This window comes from Drosophila mojavensis, unplaced genomic scaffold (assembly GCF_018153725.1).
Source record: "Drosophila mojavensis isolate 15081-1352.22 unplaced genomic scaffold, ASM1815372v1 contig_36, whole genome shotgun sequence".
NCBI lineage: Eukaryota > Metazoa > Arthropoda > Insecta > Diptera > Drosophilidae > Drosophila > Drosophila mojavensis.
This window is the reverse complement of record NW_025318858.1, coordinates 23,035,937-23,052,066: the sequence shown is the minus strand read 5'-3', so window position 1 is coordinate 23,052,066 and position 16,130 is coordinate 23,035,937. Positions and strand designations below refer to the sequence as shown.

At 38.0% G+C, this 16,130-nt stretch overlaps 1 protein-coding gene across 1 annotated transcript in view; it reads left to right on the top strand.

The window, feature by feature from the left end:
• LOC26528521 (protein Star) overlaps positions 1-14,629 on the top strand; it is a 32,212-nt gene extending 17,583 nt beyond the window's left edge. The window contains exons 2-5 of the mRNA XM_032729383.2: positions 1,028-2,196; positions 12,547-13,049; positions 13,300-13,464; positions 13,536-14,629. Of these exons, the coding sequence (XP_032585274.1) occupies positions 1,191-2,196; positions 12,547-13,049; positions 13,300-13,464; positions 13,536-13,769 (1,908 nt within the window). The 5' untranslated portion in view covers positions 1,028-1,190 and the 3' untranslated portion in view covers positions 13,770-14,629. The remainder of the gene's footprint in view (positions 1-1,027; positions 2,197-12,546; positions 13,050-13,299; positions 13,465-13,535) is intronic.
• Positions 14,630-16,130: the final 1,501 nt, after the last annotated feature.

Genomic DNA, 16,130 nt, shown 5'->3' with positions numbered 1-16,130 from the left:
TCCTCACCTCGTCTCCCTCCTCCGCTTCCTATCCCTCTCCCTCGCTCTCTATCGCTGCTGCTGCTCTACCACTTAAAGACTCGAGCTGCTGCTGCCGCTGCTGCTGTTCCTGCAGCACCACCGTCTGGCAGTGCTCGTCGCTCGATTTTTGACAGGTGGTGCAGTTTGTATTCAATTTCTTTTGGGCCGTCGCCGGCGACGACTTTTGCTCTTGGGCTCTTGTTGAATTTTTTCCTTCTTCTTCTTTTTTTTTTTTTTTATTTTGGGTACGTTTTCTTTTCTTGGTGTTATTTTTTTTTTTCGTTTCTTTTTGAATTTTTGCCTATTCATAAAACAGCAAATGAGTTCAGACAGCAGCTCAACGCAGACAGCTAACAAAAGATTACCCAGCCAACACACACGCACAGCTCAGTCGAAGGATGCTGTACAGACTCTGGGACGGGGCTCAATCTTTGAGCTCAGTTCAATGCACTTTACCAAATTAGTTTTGATATGCCCAGTGTCATTAGCTAGTATAGGGTATATATATGGGATATGGAAAATATTTTAAGTATAAACAAATATGAAATAAATAATTTAAAAAAATATGAAATATAAAAATATTTAATTAAAATATAGTAAAAAATAAAAATATATAAATGAAAAATAAAAAAGAAATTAATTTTAAATAAAAAAAAATAATAATAATAAAAATAAAAAAAAAATAAAAAAAATAAATGAAGATATATTAAAATAATAAATTATTTAAATTATAGTTAAATAAAAATTTAAAAAAGCTTAAAAATAAAATAAAAAATGTAAATACAAAAAATAAGTAACCATAAAAAAAATTTATATTCGAAATTGATTTATGTTATTTTGAAAATGATTTTAATAATTTTTTTTTATCTATTGCCGAATGTCTAATGCCTGTTTACATATATCTTAAGTATTATAGGGTATTATTAAGTGGCTCAAACAGCACTGCGAATCTTTTTTGCAAAGACACAAAACTAATTGGAATCTCTTTTTTCTTTATTTCTTGCAGTCGTGTCGGTTGCCAGGATGCAGAAAATGCGGCATTAGTCACAGCAGCCAACAGGAGAGGAGCTAAACAGTCACAACAGGACACTCGAAGCAGTGAGAGAGACAGAGCGGGAGAGAGAGAGATAGTAGTCCAAGCTATAGAGGAGCAGAAAATTGTGTTAACTATGCCACAGCAAGTGTATTCGGCGCATCCAGCGCTGGCCGCTGAGCAGCTGGCAGCGCCAAGCAGCTCCACAGTCGCCGCAGCGAGCGGCAGCGCCAACAGCAGCAGGCGAAAGAATACGCCCAAAAAGTACACACTCAGCCGAAGCTGTGCGGCGCTGGCAGCTGCAGCAGCGGCAGCCAAAGCAGCAGCAGCAACAACAGCAACAACAACAGCAGCAACGGCAACAGCGAGTGGCAGCGATTCGTGTCACACGCGCAAAACGCAGCCAGCGCGAACAAATTTGGCGTCTGTGGACGATGATGATGATATCGAGTGCGAGGATGTGGATGATGTCAACTTTGGCCAGGAGCAGAGTGTGAGGCAAGCATCGACACCAACAGCAACAACAACCAAAGACATGGACTACGATGAGACGGATCATGTGCAGTTGCGCCACAAGCGCCACAGCCGACAAATGCCGCACAAACAGCTGGACCGAGGGGGAGGAGGTGGTGGTGGAGTGGGATTTGCTGCCTCCACGTGTGCCGCTTCAACTGGTTCCATTAGCGACTTGAGCAGCGTATTGAGCTCACCATCGGCCAGCACCGTCTCATCGCCGCTGTCGACGCCCACGCGAACGGCGCCGTTGCAGCTGCAATTGCAGCACAGCCATCAGCATTGCTGCCACAAGCAGTCGAAAGCCGCAGCAGCAGCGGCGGCGGCAGCAGCAGCAATTGGAGCCACACACCACCACCAGCCACACCAGAAACAACAGTCGAGCAACAGTCGCCAGCAGCAGCAACAGCAACAGCATCAGCATCATCATCACCATCATCATCATCATGCGGCGGCCGCTGCTGCTGCTGCAGCGGGCTGTGGTGCCAACGGCTCCTCCTCGTACAAGAGCAAGAAACTTGATCCGCGCTCCAGCCCGTCGCCGTATCGCCAGCTATTGCCCATTGCCCTGTGCCTGCTCTCGTTTGCGCTGGTCTTTGCCACGTTAATTGTTTACATGGACACGACAGGTGAGACAAAATACACACTCCTAAGTTCTCGTTGGTCCATATACTCTAAACTCTGAGGGTATTCCAAAACTGTTGGGGAAATTCAGAAATTAAACATGAGATTGCATCTTAATAACTCAATAGCTTGATATAGGGTATCATAAATCTATCATAAAGCTAGCATACCATATAGATTATAGCTCAGGGACAATCGTCAACCTCCAGCAAAAACAAATTTCAAAATGAAGTTTTTATATAAGCTATCTTATCTTATATATTATCTTAATCTTTCCATTAGGGTATCTAATCTTCATTCTGTTCAGCTCCATTTTATTGTCATATATATATTCATATAAATATGATATCTTTGGCATATGTCTCATCTGTTTATTTTTTTTCTCCATTTAAATTTGCATTTTTTTGGATAAGTTTTCTTTCACGTTTTTTCTCACTCTCTCTTGTGTTTGCTTCCACCGGATGTAGGCTGTGTTTGGCTTTGGCTGTCTGCTGTCCTTTCCTGGGCACACTTTTCAGATTAGTTTACGCATCCTCCTAACTAGCCCCGAGTCCTCGTTGCCCTGCTTAGTTTATGCTTAGCGCATCTTTTGTCATAGATCTTTTTCTCTTGTTTTTTTTTTTGGGTCTCTACATTTTTTTTTGTACTTCTTGGCTTGGCGCAGTGGCGCTTCCTGTCAATAAAAAAAAATATATATATATATATATACATATATATATATGTATATATACATATACAACAGCAAAGAACAAACAAAGTTGTCTGATGAGGTCTCACTTGGCAACAGCCGTGGCGCAGCTGCTGTCATAACGTCATCCACGGCGACACGTGCCTGGCTACAAAGGCCACCGCTGCAACGCCAAAAGAATTTCTAATTTGCCATTTGATGAATGGCTCAAAGAGCAAACAGTTAACAACAAACGGCAGAAACAGCTAGAGTCAGTATGCCTACTGCATTGGGGCCTCAATTCGAGGCTCAAGTGTTGCAAGTAAAAGTGTGTGCTATGGAGCAGAAGGGAAAACCTGAAGATTTACAGATACTCTATCAAGTACTATACTGAACTAAAGCTTTAGAATATATTTTATCATATTATTTACATTGATAAGAAAAATGCAAACAAAAATTGAGGAAAAATGAATTACTCAGAATTGTGTAATTTACTTTGTACACGAATATCCAACCAAAATTCGTCAAATTCAAATAATATACATACATCGCGCTAGGGAAAGAAAGACGCTAGCTTTAATTGAGAAATTGAGAAACCTTGCCTTAATTGATACACCCACCAGGGTACAAAAGCTGGACTAGCTAGTTAGTAAAAAGCCTTGTTTAGTTGATTTATTTAGGCATGAGTCATTTATTTGCTGATTTGCTAGCTTTATAGTTACATCTATCCAAATTATATAGCCAGACAGCTAGACGGACAGACGAGCAGCCTCGCATAACTGTCGGATGAGGCAATTTTCTTTTAATTCGCTAAAATATTTTGTTTTTATTGCGCCGATGTCGTCGTTGTATGTGGAATATACATACATATGTACATAGTGTCAGTCAGCTATATAGTCGTATTTGGACTTGTCTCTTGCCTCTAGTACAGGGCAAAATAAATTTGCTTAATTTGTGCCGTTTTCTCAATGAAAGCGCACGAGCAGCGAAATTGGCCTTTGCATATGAATTAAGAGAATTCTCTGTATCCCCACTCCCAGTGGCTATTTAGTAGTGCCTGATGGATCACCATTCGCTGACTCATACCCCCAAAGTGACTAAGGGCGAACTACGAGTGGTTAAGAAGAAGAAATCAGCAAAAAATAAAAAAAGAGAAAACACGCCTCTTTCTCCTTTGCTTCAATGAGACCCAAAATATATCAATGGCACTCCATTGTGAGTAGTGTGTATTACTGAGCAGCTGTGAAGCAGCAGCCTCAGCCTGATTGCACAGTGATTCAATGTATGCTTAATGCGGTGGCAAATCAATCAAAATATGTCCATTTTGATTTGATTTCAGTATATATGCGCAAACAATAGAATTGTATATAAGTTGTGTTTGTATAGTTTCTTATATTTGCTGCAAGTTTAGTAGAGTATTATGGGTATTATGAAACATACAAGTTTTTGTATGCTAGAATATAATGAAATTTTTAAATGGATTTATTTTAATATGTATACACAATTAATAAACTTATATAAAATATATAAATACTACAAGCTTAGATTTAAAATTAGTCAAAATGGGTCTATGAGTCTAATAATATTTCATATTGATTATCTAGTTGAAGTCTGAGAAAGTTCATTAGAAACAGTAAAATAAATCAAACTCAAATATTTGTCATTGAAGTTCACTTTTAAACTTGAAATTAATATAAATTCAATGCTGCATCTGAATATATTTTACTATTCATTCATAAAATATTTTCATTCATTGATTGTGCATATTGCACCACTGTGCGTAGCTGGCAATGAAGTGCATTGCGAATTCTGCTCAAGCACAAGTAATTTTCGCAGCTCGTTGTCGTCAGTTGTTGTTTCTGTTGTCAACAGCTTTCTTAGTTGTTGTTGTTGTTGTAGTGTGCTTCCTTTAGCTTGGATCGATTCCTTCCGCAGCAGCGCGCCTTTGTCTTAAAATAAATATTAAAATGTATGCAAATTGTGCAGCGAATTAAAAGTCGATAAAGTCGCTGCCAAATTGCAGTTAGCAGTCTGTCAGCCAGGCAGACAGTCAGTCAATCATTCAATCAGTCACTCAGTTAGTCAGCTGATAACCACCCACTTTTTTAAGGCTGGCTGCTGTTTTAGTTTTCTTTCTTTACATGTGCTTTTTCTTTGCTTCTCTTTTTTATGTTTCTTAACTCTGCCGCCACGTCGACTAGACGGGGCTTGGCTCCAACTGTAATTTTGGGGCTGCTGGGCGTGGCAGCTGCCAGTTGGCTGGCGGAACAGCTTGACAGCTCTCCGTGGTCGCTTGAATATGTGTTTTCTTTTTGGCTGGCAGCTCTAGTTTTATGGCCCATTGATGGCTCTATTAGGTTTATACGAGCCATACGTCGGATTCATAACCCATAATATTACAAATATGAGCATGCTGTGCATAAATTAGCCGCAGTCGGAGTCGGAATCGGAGTAGCCGACGCAGCCGCTAAGCCGCATATAAATTCGAACACGTTTCGCCCGTGTGGCACAAAGGTTGTTGCGGCTGCTGCCGATTGGGTTCAAGCAGCCCAGACGAAAACTTCAAATCATTCAAAATAAGAGAAGCAGCGGCTGAAGAAAAAGTAGTTAAAGAATGTGAACCCAAATGCGCTTATTAAAGTGACAAATTCTTGTGGCGGCTTCAAAGCCAAAGCGCATTTCAAATCTAAAAAAAAAAAAAAAAAACCTCGGCCATGACTTTACAGAATGAAACAAACAAAAATTCCAGACTAGACATTGGCGTCTTCTCTTTCTCTTTCTTTTCGTTTATCTAGTTTAAAATTTTTATATATATTTTGTGTATGTATTTTATTGTGCTTGCCTACGCTGTTCTTGTTGTTACAACATTTCTCTTTGAGCCCGCGTCCTCGGCCTCTTTTACAATCCCCGAGCTCGTTGTAAATGTCACGTTTCAGCTTTGAAGCGCTACTTAATCATGGATCCATCCAGTTGATAATTATAATAATGATGATGATGATAATGATGCTATATGATGAGTGTGTGCGGTGTGGTTCAATCAAAATGAAATATATGTCGAAATAAAAACTTTCCATTCTCTTTTGCATTTCTCAACTAATCTTATCTTTTTTTCAATGACTGATATTGCGTTCTATCTAAATATTTCTTATCGGCATGTTTGCTTGAACTTATTGCAATCGCCTCTATTAGTCAGAAGATATTACCAATCAGTTACATGCTCAATAATCATTAATGATGTTTTGAAATCGTTTGAGAGCCTTACAGAATTTATATTTAAATATTCATTTATATAATACGTTCAATAACATTTTTTATTTTTTTTTTATTTATATATAATCGAAATAAATTAAATATCAATTGACGTTCTTTTTAATGAATATAAAATTTATAAATGATAAAATCATGATTATGTTCTCTTTTTTCATACGATGGGATAGCCCATTGAACTTGCTTATAGAGTTGATTCATTGCAATTTTGCATGCCACACTTTATGCTATGTTAACAGCACATCCCCCCTCTCTCTCCCTTTCTCTCTCTCTCTCTCTTTCGCCTCTTACTCTCTGTTACTTTCTCCTATTCTCTCGCTGTTTCCCCTACACATAGCCCACTTATCGCATGCCCTGGCGCACCTTCGACTTATACCAACTGCACTCTGGCTACTGCCACGCCCTCGCCGCTCTGAAATGGGCGTTATGGGTGGGCGGGGCGCCAACGTTGCCACATTTTAGCATTGTTGACATCGCGTGGCCGCAGCTGCACGATTCTTGGCATTGCCTTTTTGCAGGTTGCAGTCGTCTGACGTCTGGCAAATGTCATTAGCCCCACCTGCGGCAATAGAAAAGAAAAGCAGCGGCAGCACGAGCATAAATCGCATTAGCCCAAATCTTGAAACGTTGCCACCGCATTCGGCTGCCTTCTCTCAGATATACAAAATACTTATATATATATATATTTATTTATTTATATATATTTTTTTATTTATTTATATATTTCTTTATTTTATTTTATTTTTTGTGGGCCAAGTGCTGTGGGCGTGGCGTTTGGCTAATCGAATCACAGGGCATTAATCGTGTTAATCAGGCATTAGGCTTCACACGTCAGCCAAGGCAATTTGCAATTTGCAGCTTTAATTGATATGTACAAGGGAAAACACACACTCACACACATACATTGTCGCACACACTATAATGACTTAATTCCCGTTAAGCAGCAGCACGCTGCGACAAGTAGCATGCCCCGGCGACAATTTCGACGCCCCGTTGCGTTCGCTGCCTGCAATTCTAAGCAGCCTTTGCCACACGTATTACTATAATACGAGCGACCCCTGCCCCGCCCACCGGATGTCGTTGCCGTCCTGTGGTATCGTCTAGTGATTCATAATTTTGTGCATACACACATACATGCACATATATAGGAGTGTCTGTGTTGTGCATTAACCACCCCCGCTGGTGGCGTCTATCACAGATCGGAGACGACTCCCCCACGAGCGAAGCGCAGCGAGTGCTCAATGTGAAAAGCAAAGCTCAAAGAGCATTATCACAGCATGCGCCGCCATGCAGCGTGGTTCAGCGGTTCAGTGGTTGCACCGCCGCCGTCGCCGTTTCATTGTGGTACGTGGCTTAGAGCCACCCGCATTTGGGTTTCAGGTTTATTTATTTGTTTTGTTTTTTTTTTTTTTTTTTTTTTTTTTGCAACCCCCGCTCGCTTACGTTTCACTTGAGCAATTGCGCAATTTCATGTCTTGGCCGCGGTGGCGTCTTCAACGTGTGAGGTTCACCTCTCCCCCCACTCTCTCTCTTTCTCTGACTCTCTTATACATTTCCTCTCCTGTGCCCTTGTCTTATGAAAGTGGGCAATCAATTGCGGCAATTGCCATGCGATAAGCCCTCGAGTCACGCAGCTATAATGCAAATTTGCTATATCTCTGGAGCTTACTGATTGTAACATTATTAAATTATGCCTTTCAATTGAATTTGAAATTCAAATGTCCATAATGAGCCAAATTGCTTTTAGGTTAGGTATAGTTTGCAACGGAACACACAATTCAATTATGCTAAACGCTTCTTCAATGCCTTTTGCGCTGTTTTTTTTTTTTTGATTTGCTAGCCAATAAATAAATAAAAATAACAGATTACAATTATATTGTATCTCACTACTGGTATTTTTGGCGTGGTTCGGTATGCCTGGGTATGGAGCATTAAAATTTAATTACCTCCAACATTTCCTATGCTCCTTTTATACAGCTGCAATAAAGTCGAAATGTTAATTTTTTGGCCAAATTTTTTGCTATTGTTGAACCATTAAAGGCATTTCCAATTCCGATTCCCAACATTGTCTATGCCAACCTCCCGCCTTTATGTTAATTTCGCAAAAATATATATATGTATATATGAAAAAAACATAAAAAAATAAACTTTTCGGTCACAAAATGGCCATAAAGTTTATGATAATACATACATATATATGAAACAGTTGCTAGCGCTGGGCGCTCATAAAATGGCCAACAACAATATTATTTTTTCTCTTTTTTTTTTTTTTTTTTTTTCTTTTGGCCAAAACGACAACCATTTAGTAATTTGTTTGCCAATCCCCCGCCATCTTCATCTGCTGTCCTTCACTAGAAAACGTAACGCGACGGCAATGAAACGCTCAAGTGAAAACTTGGACTAATTAACGCTGCTGCTGGCCGTAATTTGAAAGGAAAGTGCGCCAAGTTTATGAGACAAGAGCAGCGCAGTTCCATAAAATATAAATATAAAATACACAAACAGAGTGAGAGAGAAGAGAAATTTATGCCTACTATTAGTGGTAGAAATCTGATATGTGATAGACAGAGTTTATTATTAGGAACGGGAGATCGCATTTCATGAACTCAGCGGCAATTGGACGATTAGTGGTTAAGTGGAATGGCTTAGAAACTTGTCTACCCGCAGCAAATGCGATATGAGCTAAGAATGTGCAATAAAAGTTAAGAACGAAATGGAATGAAACATAGACAGCTGCAGTTGAAAAGTGGCATTGAGAGATATTGAGTTACGAAGTATAAAATAGAAATAAATAAAAGAAAAACTGATGGGTCAGAATGGAATGTAATGGAATGGAACATTAGAAAAACCAACTATAATCCAATGGAATTTGTATGCAATGGAATAGAGGCGAAGTTACTCACAGCTGCAAATTTCAAGGCGAATTAAAATTGAATGGAACACAGAGAGAAGTGCACTTAGCAACGATTAACATCAGCTTAGCTCTCATTAAGTCTGCCGGGGTTAGCCACAATTTGTTAACGAAATGAAATGGAGCGAAGTGAAACAGCGACAGCTGCGCCTGAAAAGCATTAAATTCGAGCATATGGTAATCCCCATTGGAACAATTATAAACGAACAGTGGTAAAAGCGAGAGAAAAATAAAAGAGAAGTGTAATCTGGCCGCAGGCGCAGCAATTTCGGTGTCAAAATCGCTGACATTTCTAATTTGCAAGAGGGGGTTGGGGAAGCAAGCGGAAGGGTATCGCCGGTGCGTACAATAGGCCGGCGCGTCGTCAGGGTGGCAAGACAAATGACGGGGCATGGCCCAAAAAATAATTCGAAGGAACAGTTTAATTGCGGTTAAGCGACGGCGGCGGCCGACTTAAAGACGTCAAACTCGGAGACGCGACGGAGACTTGAGAGTGATGTCTGGCCCTCGGGCGATGGGCCAGGACTTTAGCCAGGGGTAGCTGAGTCGCAGAAAACTTGTGCAACCACGCCCTATTCAATAACTCAACAAAAGCCACACACACACACACACACACGCACACATGCAGGGAGACAGAGGCACAACAACTTTTATGCATTTTCAATTACGAGCGCGCTTAAAGTTGTTTAATAAAGAATATTCAAACAGCAATAAAAGTGAGGGAAAGCTGAAACTTTTCTCTCTCCCTCTCTCTGTCCCTCTTTCAATTTACTAAGGGGGGGACAATGTTACCCTTGTTGTGTAATATTTATATGTTATATGCCCTGGATTGCGTGTGGCAATGCTTAGAGAGAGCCCCTGTTGCCTCGTTTCACGTTTCCCTCTATTCACGGTTTTTTTTGGGCCTTTGTTGTATAATTCATTTCTATTGCCACTTTTATTATTGATTTCTACAACTCCGCTTTGAAGTCCGGGTCTCATTTGACGTGTAATTACTTGTTTAGCTACCATTCCAAATGGCTCGTTTCCATGTCGTTCCATATTGTGTATGTGTGTGTGTGTGTGTGTTGTCGATAAGAGCCAATTGTTGTTGTTAAATAGTTTTGCCGCTATGTTGTCTAGTGCCAACAGCTAATATATAACGCGCACAGCGCTGATTTATTGGCCTTAACGCGCCGAACCGTGCCTAATCTAACTGGGTCGATCTTCGAGCGAACGAGGGCCCCAAAAGCTGGCTAACTAGTACTATAGAAGGCTAATACATAGTTGGGCGCCAAGAATAGCACCACACACAAGTGCGCAACAGAAGCGATAAAAAAATGTGTGCGAGCTTGATTTATCGATTATCATTATAAAGAGCATTAAATAGATTTAATGGTTCTAAAAATCAATAGAAGTCAACATTTGATATAATGAATAGTAGAGCGGAGTCATAAGTGCTTTTAAATAAACATTTGAGTGGCGAAAATAAATAATAAACTACTATGAAAGGTGTTCCATTCCGAATTGTACCGAGGTATTCCTATTTATTATAACAAGAAATCTTCAATAGAATGATTAGGAATTGGACATTAATATTGTGTTTTGCAATGGAAATTGCCTTTTTTATTGACAAACTTTTAAAGCTAAATAAAATTAATTTAGTTGTAGGAATTCGCTAAGCAATATAAATTTTGTTCCATTTCACTTTGTACTTAATCTTAATGATAATTGTGCATTTGATATAGATGAATATAATATTGAACTTAAAGCTTAATCCTGTGATCATGTAAATCATTTCTGTATTCTATGTCTATTATAGACCTTAAACTAAATTCAGTCATTCACTCAAACAAATTGATATTGTAATTGAGTCAGAAGGAAATATTAAAATACGCCCGAAAATTTACAGCTTAGGCTTTCATTAGTCTAAATGGCATTTGTGTTCCATGCCAAATTGTACCTGACATTGCTTCAGTCACGGCACGCCTCTTTGGCTTCGGTTGTTGCCAACCGTCCATGGCTGTCGAGATATATATGTATATGTATATACATATATATATGTATATATATATATAACCCCTTCAGTCAGTTCTCCAACTTGCCACAATTACGAGTACATTTTATATTATAATTTCTATTGGCTTTACGAGCACTTTATGTTGTTATTATTGTTGTTGTTGTTTTATTTTCTACTATTCGCTATGGTCAGGTAAAACGAAACAAAAAGTGTAAAATGGCACAAGGAAAGTGTGAAAAGCAAATGAAATACGCAAAGTGAACTGACGAATGAAACTAAAACTTAAACTACAGCAAATCGTTGGGTTGGCTTTTATTCCATAGATATACAGCTGTATGTATGTAATAAAAAGGCAGGGAAATTGGCTCACGAGCTAAATATCAAAGGCCGTGCGCTCATTATATTTTATGTGCCTACCGGCCGGTCTCCAGCGAACGCTGCTGCTGCTGTTGCTGCTGCGGCATAGTTTCAAGGCTCTTGCGAGTCAGGTGAGGTCGTTGCCAAAGTTCTTGACGTTTGTTTCTTTTTGGCAACACCATTTAACCTTCGACTTTGACATTTTGACCAAAAACTAATGCCAAATAGTCAGGGCGTCTCATTAGCGAAAAAAAAAAAAAAAAACTGATTTCCTAATGCAATTTTTTCTAATTTATTATATATTTTTCGCAATTTATGAAAAGGTCAGATTCTGATGAAAGCTAAAAACAAAATGGTTGAAATAAGAAGCATGTTAATTGGAATTTATGGTTACATTTGAGCTAGTTCTAGTAAATAAATAATCTGCAGAAGTTCAAAACACAACTGGAATGCCTGGAATTAAAACACTTTAAACATAAATCAAGATTTTTGATATCATTAAGCTTTTATATTATTATTGAGTTTTATTAAGTTGGGCTTGAAACGTTTCTATTTGAAACACTTGGCAATGAAACATTTTTCCATACACTAGATATAAAAGAAGTTTGCAACTCACTCAGCATATTTTAGATTTTTGTAGTACAAAAAAAAAAAATTTATAATATTCATTCTTGAATCGAATGCTGCCCAGTGTTTCAATTGCCAAGACGTTCCACATAGATCTCCCTCGCGCGTGCTTAATTTGGCCAATGCAAATCTGGTCAATGCGCTGCAATTGGCAACGGAGCGTATCGAAGTGGATGCAGCGCACGCCATCGCAGTCAAGACGGCGGCGGCAGCTGCTGCTGGTGGTGGCGCAGCGTCCAGTGGTGCAACAACTTTTAATTAAATTTAATTACTTAGAAGAGCAACTAAATTAAACAATGCAAATAATCAAAGCTACTAGGCAGGTCTCATAAACTAAACCGGTTCAACTTTGGGGGCTAAACCTATTATATAAGTCAAGCGAGTTTTCGAAATAACATTCAAGATCAAAGATATGGAAAGAGCAGGAGAATGGGCCATATACAGTCACGTCTCAGAATTTTATCGAGCCTACCCTTGACTGGCTTGTACCGCTTTACTTGATAATCTCTTCTCTTCGTCCTTTGCAGAAATCCGGCATCAGCAATTTCGTCTGAATATGTCGCGCGACTACGAGCTGAACAGCGTGGCACAAGATGATCCCGCACTCATTGCATTCCTCCGCCAGATCCATATGCGCAAGTATATGTCTATGGCCAAAAGCACCGCCGCCAGCAGCTCCGGGAAAGCGCCAGCAGCCAGCGCTGCTGTACCGCCCGCCGGCACGGGCAACAGCAGCAGCAGCAGCAGCAGCGGCAGCGGCAGCGGCAGCGGCAACAGCGTCTCTGATCAGCTGGCGCATTACGTAGCCGAGTTGGTCGGTGGCAAGCTGAATGGTGCAGTCATCCAGTCGTTAAGCGGGCCGCTGGCTCACCTCATAACGGCGCCCTGGTTGAGCGACCAGCTCAATTGGATGGGCGTGCTGGTGGAGCCGGAGCCGCGCTGGTATTTCGCGTTGCTCAAGCAGAATGCGCAAAGGCAACGCATGCAGGTGGTGCATGCCTGTGTCTCGCCCAATACCTATCCCAAAGAGGTGAGTATACTTTTGAAGATAAAGTGAGAGCACGCTAGGTAAAGCAATTTGTTTCTCAAAGTATATATAACGGGAGTAGGTGCGAGGGAAAAATCTCAGAAGTCAATGTAGCTAGCCTATATTGAGATATGATTCGTTTTCGATAGGGAAAATGAGACTTGCAATTTGTTTTTCCTGGCAGCGCTTTCACTTTGTAAATATATATGGCTTGACATTTATTATATAATTTACTAATGTATATATTCCACAGATTACCATACACAACGAGGATGTGCGCATAAATAGTTTGCACGACGAGGAGACATCGTGGTTCAACTCGCGTGTTAAATGCTTTCCGCTCTACACAATCATGCTGGCATGTGAGCGCACCGAATACGATCTGCTCAGCCTTGGCGTGCAGGGCCATGAGCTAGACGTGAGTAATCCACATGAATAGTCGATACCTATAGATATACTCAAATGAATCTCTTCACTCTCCAATTGTAGATCTTGCAGACGTTGCCCTTCGATAAGATCAAAATCGATATTATCTCGATACATTTGCTGGAGGATCATGAGGATGTGCACGACTATGTGCAGAGCATAACAAAGTTCCTAGCGGGCAAATTCTATAAATTGCAGCGCAAAATCGGACGCAACTATTTCTATCAGCGACTCAATGCCAGCGCCAGTCGTACGCGCAAAAAGGATATATTGCTGCTCAAAACGCCACAACAATAACAGCAGCAGCAACAACAACGAATTAAGCACTAAAAATATAAAAAATAAATAAATAAAAGAAAAAAGCGAACAAAATTTTAGAGCAGCGCATTAAAGAAATACTTTCGATAAACTCAAGAAACGTTTATGTTATAATGATAATTATTATATATACACTCGATATATATATATATAACTGCATACATGTTAAATATTATATACAACCCATACTGTATAACCATTATGATACATATATATATATATATACTTATATATTTGCATATTGTATGTTTAGTTTCTCTTTGTCTTTAATAACAGTAACAAAAAAGTAAAAGTAATTCATTATTGTTTTTTTCTCTACTTTAATTTTTTTTTGTGTCCAAATTGTTTAATAGTATAGATTTTTTTTCTGCAAGCATTAATTTTGTTTATAATGCTTTATTAAAAGAAAAAGAATGGAAGAAGAAGATAGAAAACTAGCTCTAGCTAAGGTATTATGATTTTTGCTATAAGCTATGCTACCATATACTCTATATATATATATATATATATATTTAACGAAATATATATAAATAATTTAGGCGCGCCCCTAAACTTGTCTTGATTCATGTATGTATAAATTAAAATAATTTGCAACTATTATTTGTAACTGCTTTTTGCTAAATATAACTATGTACTAGAACTTAAATACAATACAAAACATAAACTATACAACTATAAATTATTAACTAATGAATGCTTTATCTAGTAAAACATAAGTGAACAAGAAGAAGCAACGACACAACAACAGATAAACTAAATACAACAAATATTTAAATTATATTAAATTATTGAACCAAAATACAAACCAAGCACATTCATATACACACACACACACCCATACCATTACACACATACACACTTATAATAAACAAAAAACAAAAACTCATTGCAAAATCTGCTTTCAAAACTCATCTCATACTCATAGTTAAAAATAAGCAATAACAAAAAAGCAGCAAAAACGCAAAATTTTATAATTATTAAAAGTTATAGAATAAAATCAAAAATGAAAATGAAAATTAAAATTAAAACAAAATAAATTGCGCTTAATAATAATGGAAAAGAAAATCAGAAAATCACACACTCATGCACATTTTTTATGTATTAGCAAATAAATCTATGTAAATTAAATGTAGAACAACAAAACAATTTATAATAATTACAATTGATATAAACAAAAAGAGTTAAAACACAACAAAAAAAACACGCGTATTTTAATTACATTTTTAGTAATTACATAATGTATTATTATTTTGTATATTTCATTGCACACACACACACACATACACATACCAACACGCACACTATGACGGTTGTTGTGTTTAAACTCGTTGCACCTCGCACACACACACACCAATCAAACATACAGCCGTATATATATATATATATTTAAATACAAATCAGTGCCTTTTACTTAGACTGTAAAAAAAGAAAAAAAAAACAAAGATAACAAAAAAACTTTAAATTAATAAAAAATACGAACAATTTTTTTAGCTGAACCAATTAAACAAAACAAGAAAAAACGTGCAACAACCGTCAACCACAAATTGCCGCCTCTTGAACTTGCCTTATAAATGTTGTCAGCGCTGGCCGATCATATATAGACTATAAACCGTTATATGTGCTATATAGATAAGTCAGCTGGAACAAGCATAAAACTCGCACAGTTACTAAACAAATCCGTCACAATTGATTTAAACAATAAAGATAAAACGCTTTGTACAAATGATAATTCAACGACACACATACACATACACACACACACCAACACACGAAACATCACGTTTAATTTTAAGCTTAGCGCTAATTAAACACAAGCTCTAATTAGTTCTAATAAATTTAGTTGTGTATTTTGTTTCTGTGTAAATTAGCGTTTAACCAAATTTTAAGTAGACTTAATTTACATTAAACATCAAAGCATATACATGTATTTAATTTGGCATCAAACACACCAACACATGCATACATACAAACATACATACACATACACTCACAAGAAAAAAAGGCTAAGCTCGAAATTATTTATAAACATAAGCAAAAAACGAAAAAACTTGTTAGTTAATAAACAAACATAAATAAAGCATCGAAAAATTCCAAAAAAATCTAAAAAAAAATTTTATTAAACGATGTAGAAATTTGACTTTTTCTGACACAGCATACATATATATATATCTCACATCTCTTAAAAAAAAAAGAGGGAAATTGTTCGTCTTATGAAAACAAATGACTTGATTCAATTATACTTATGCGAAACATGTGGAAAATATTATCAAAACTATCTATAGCTAGACGCGTGCAACAAATTGAGAAAACATGCTTACAAGAAAAACAAAAAATAAAATA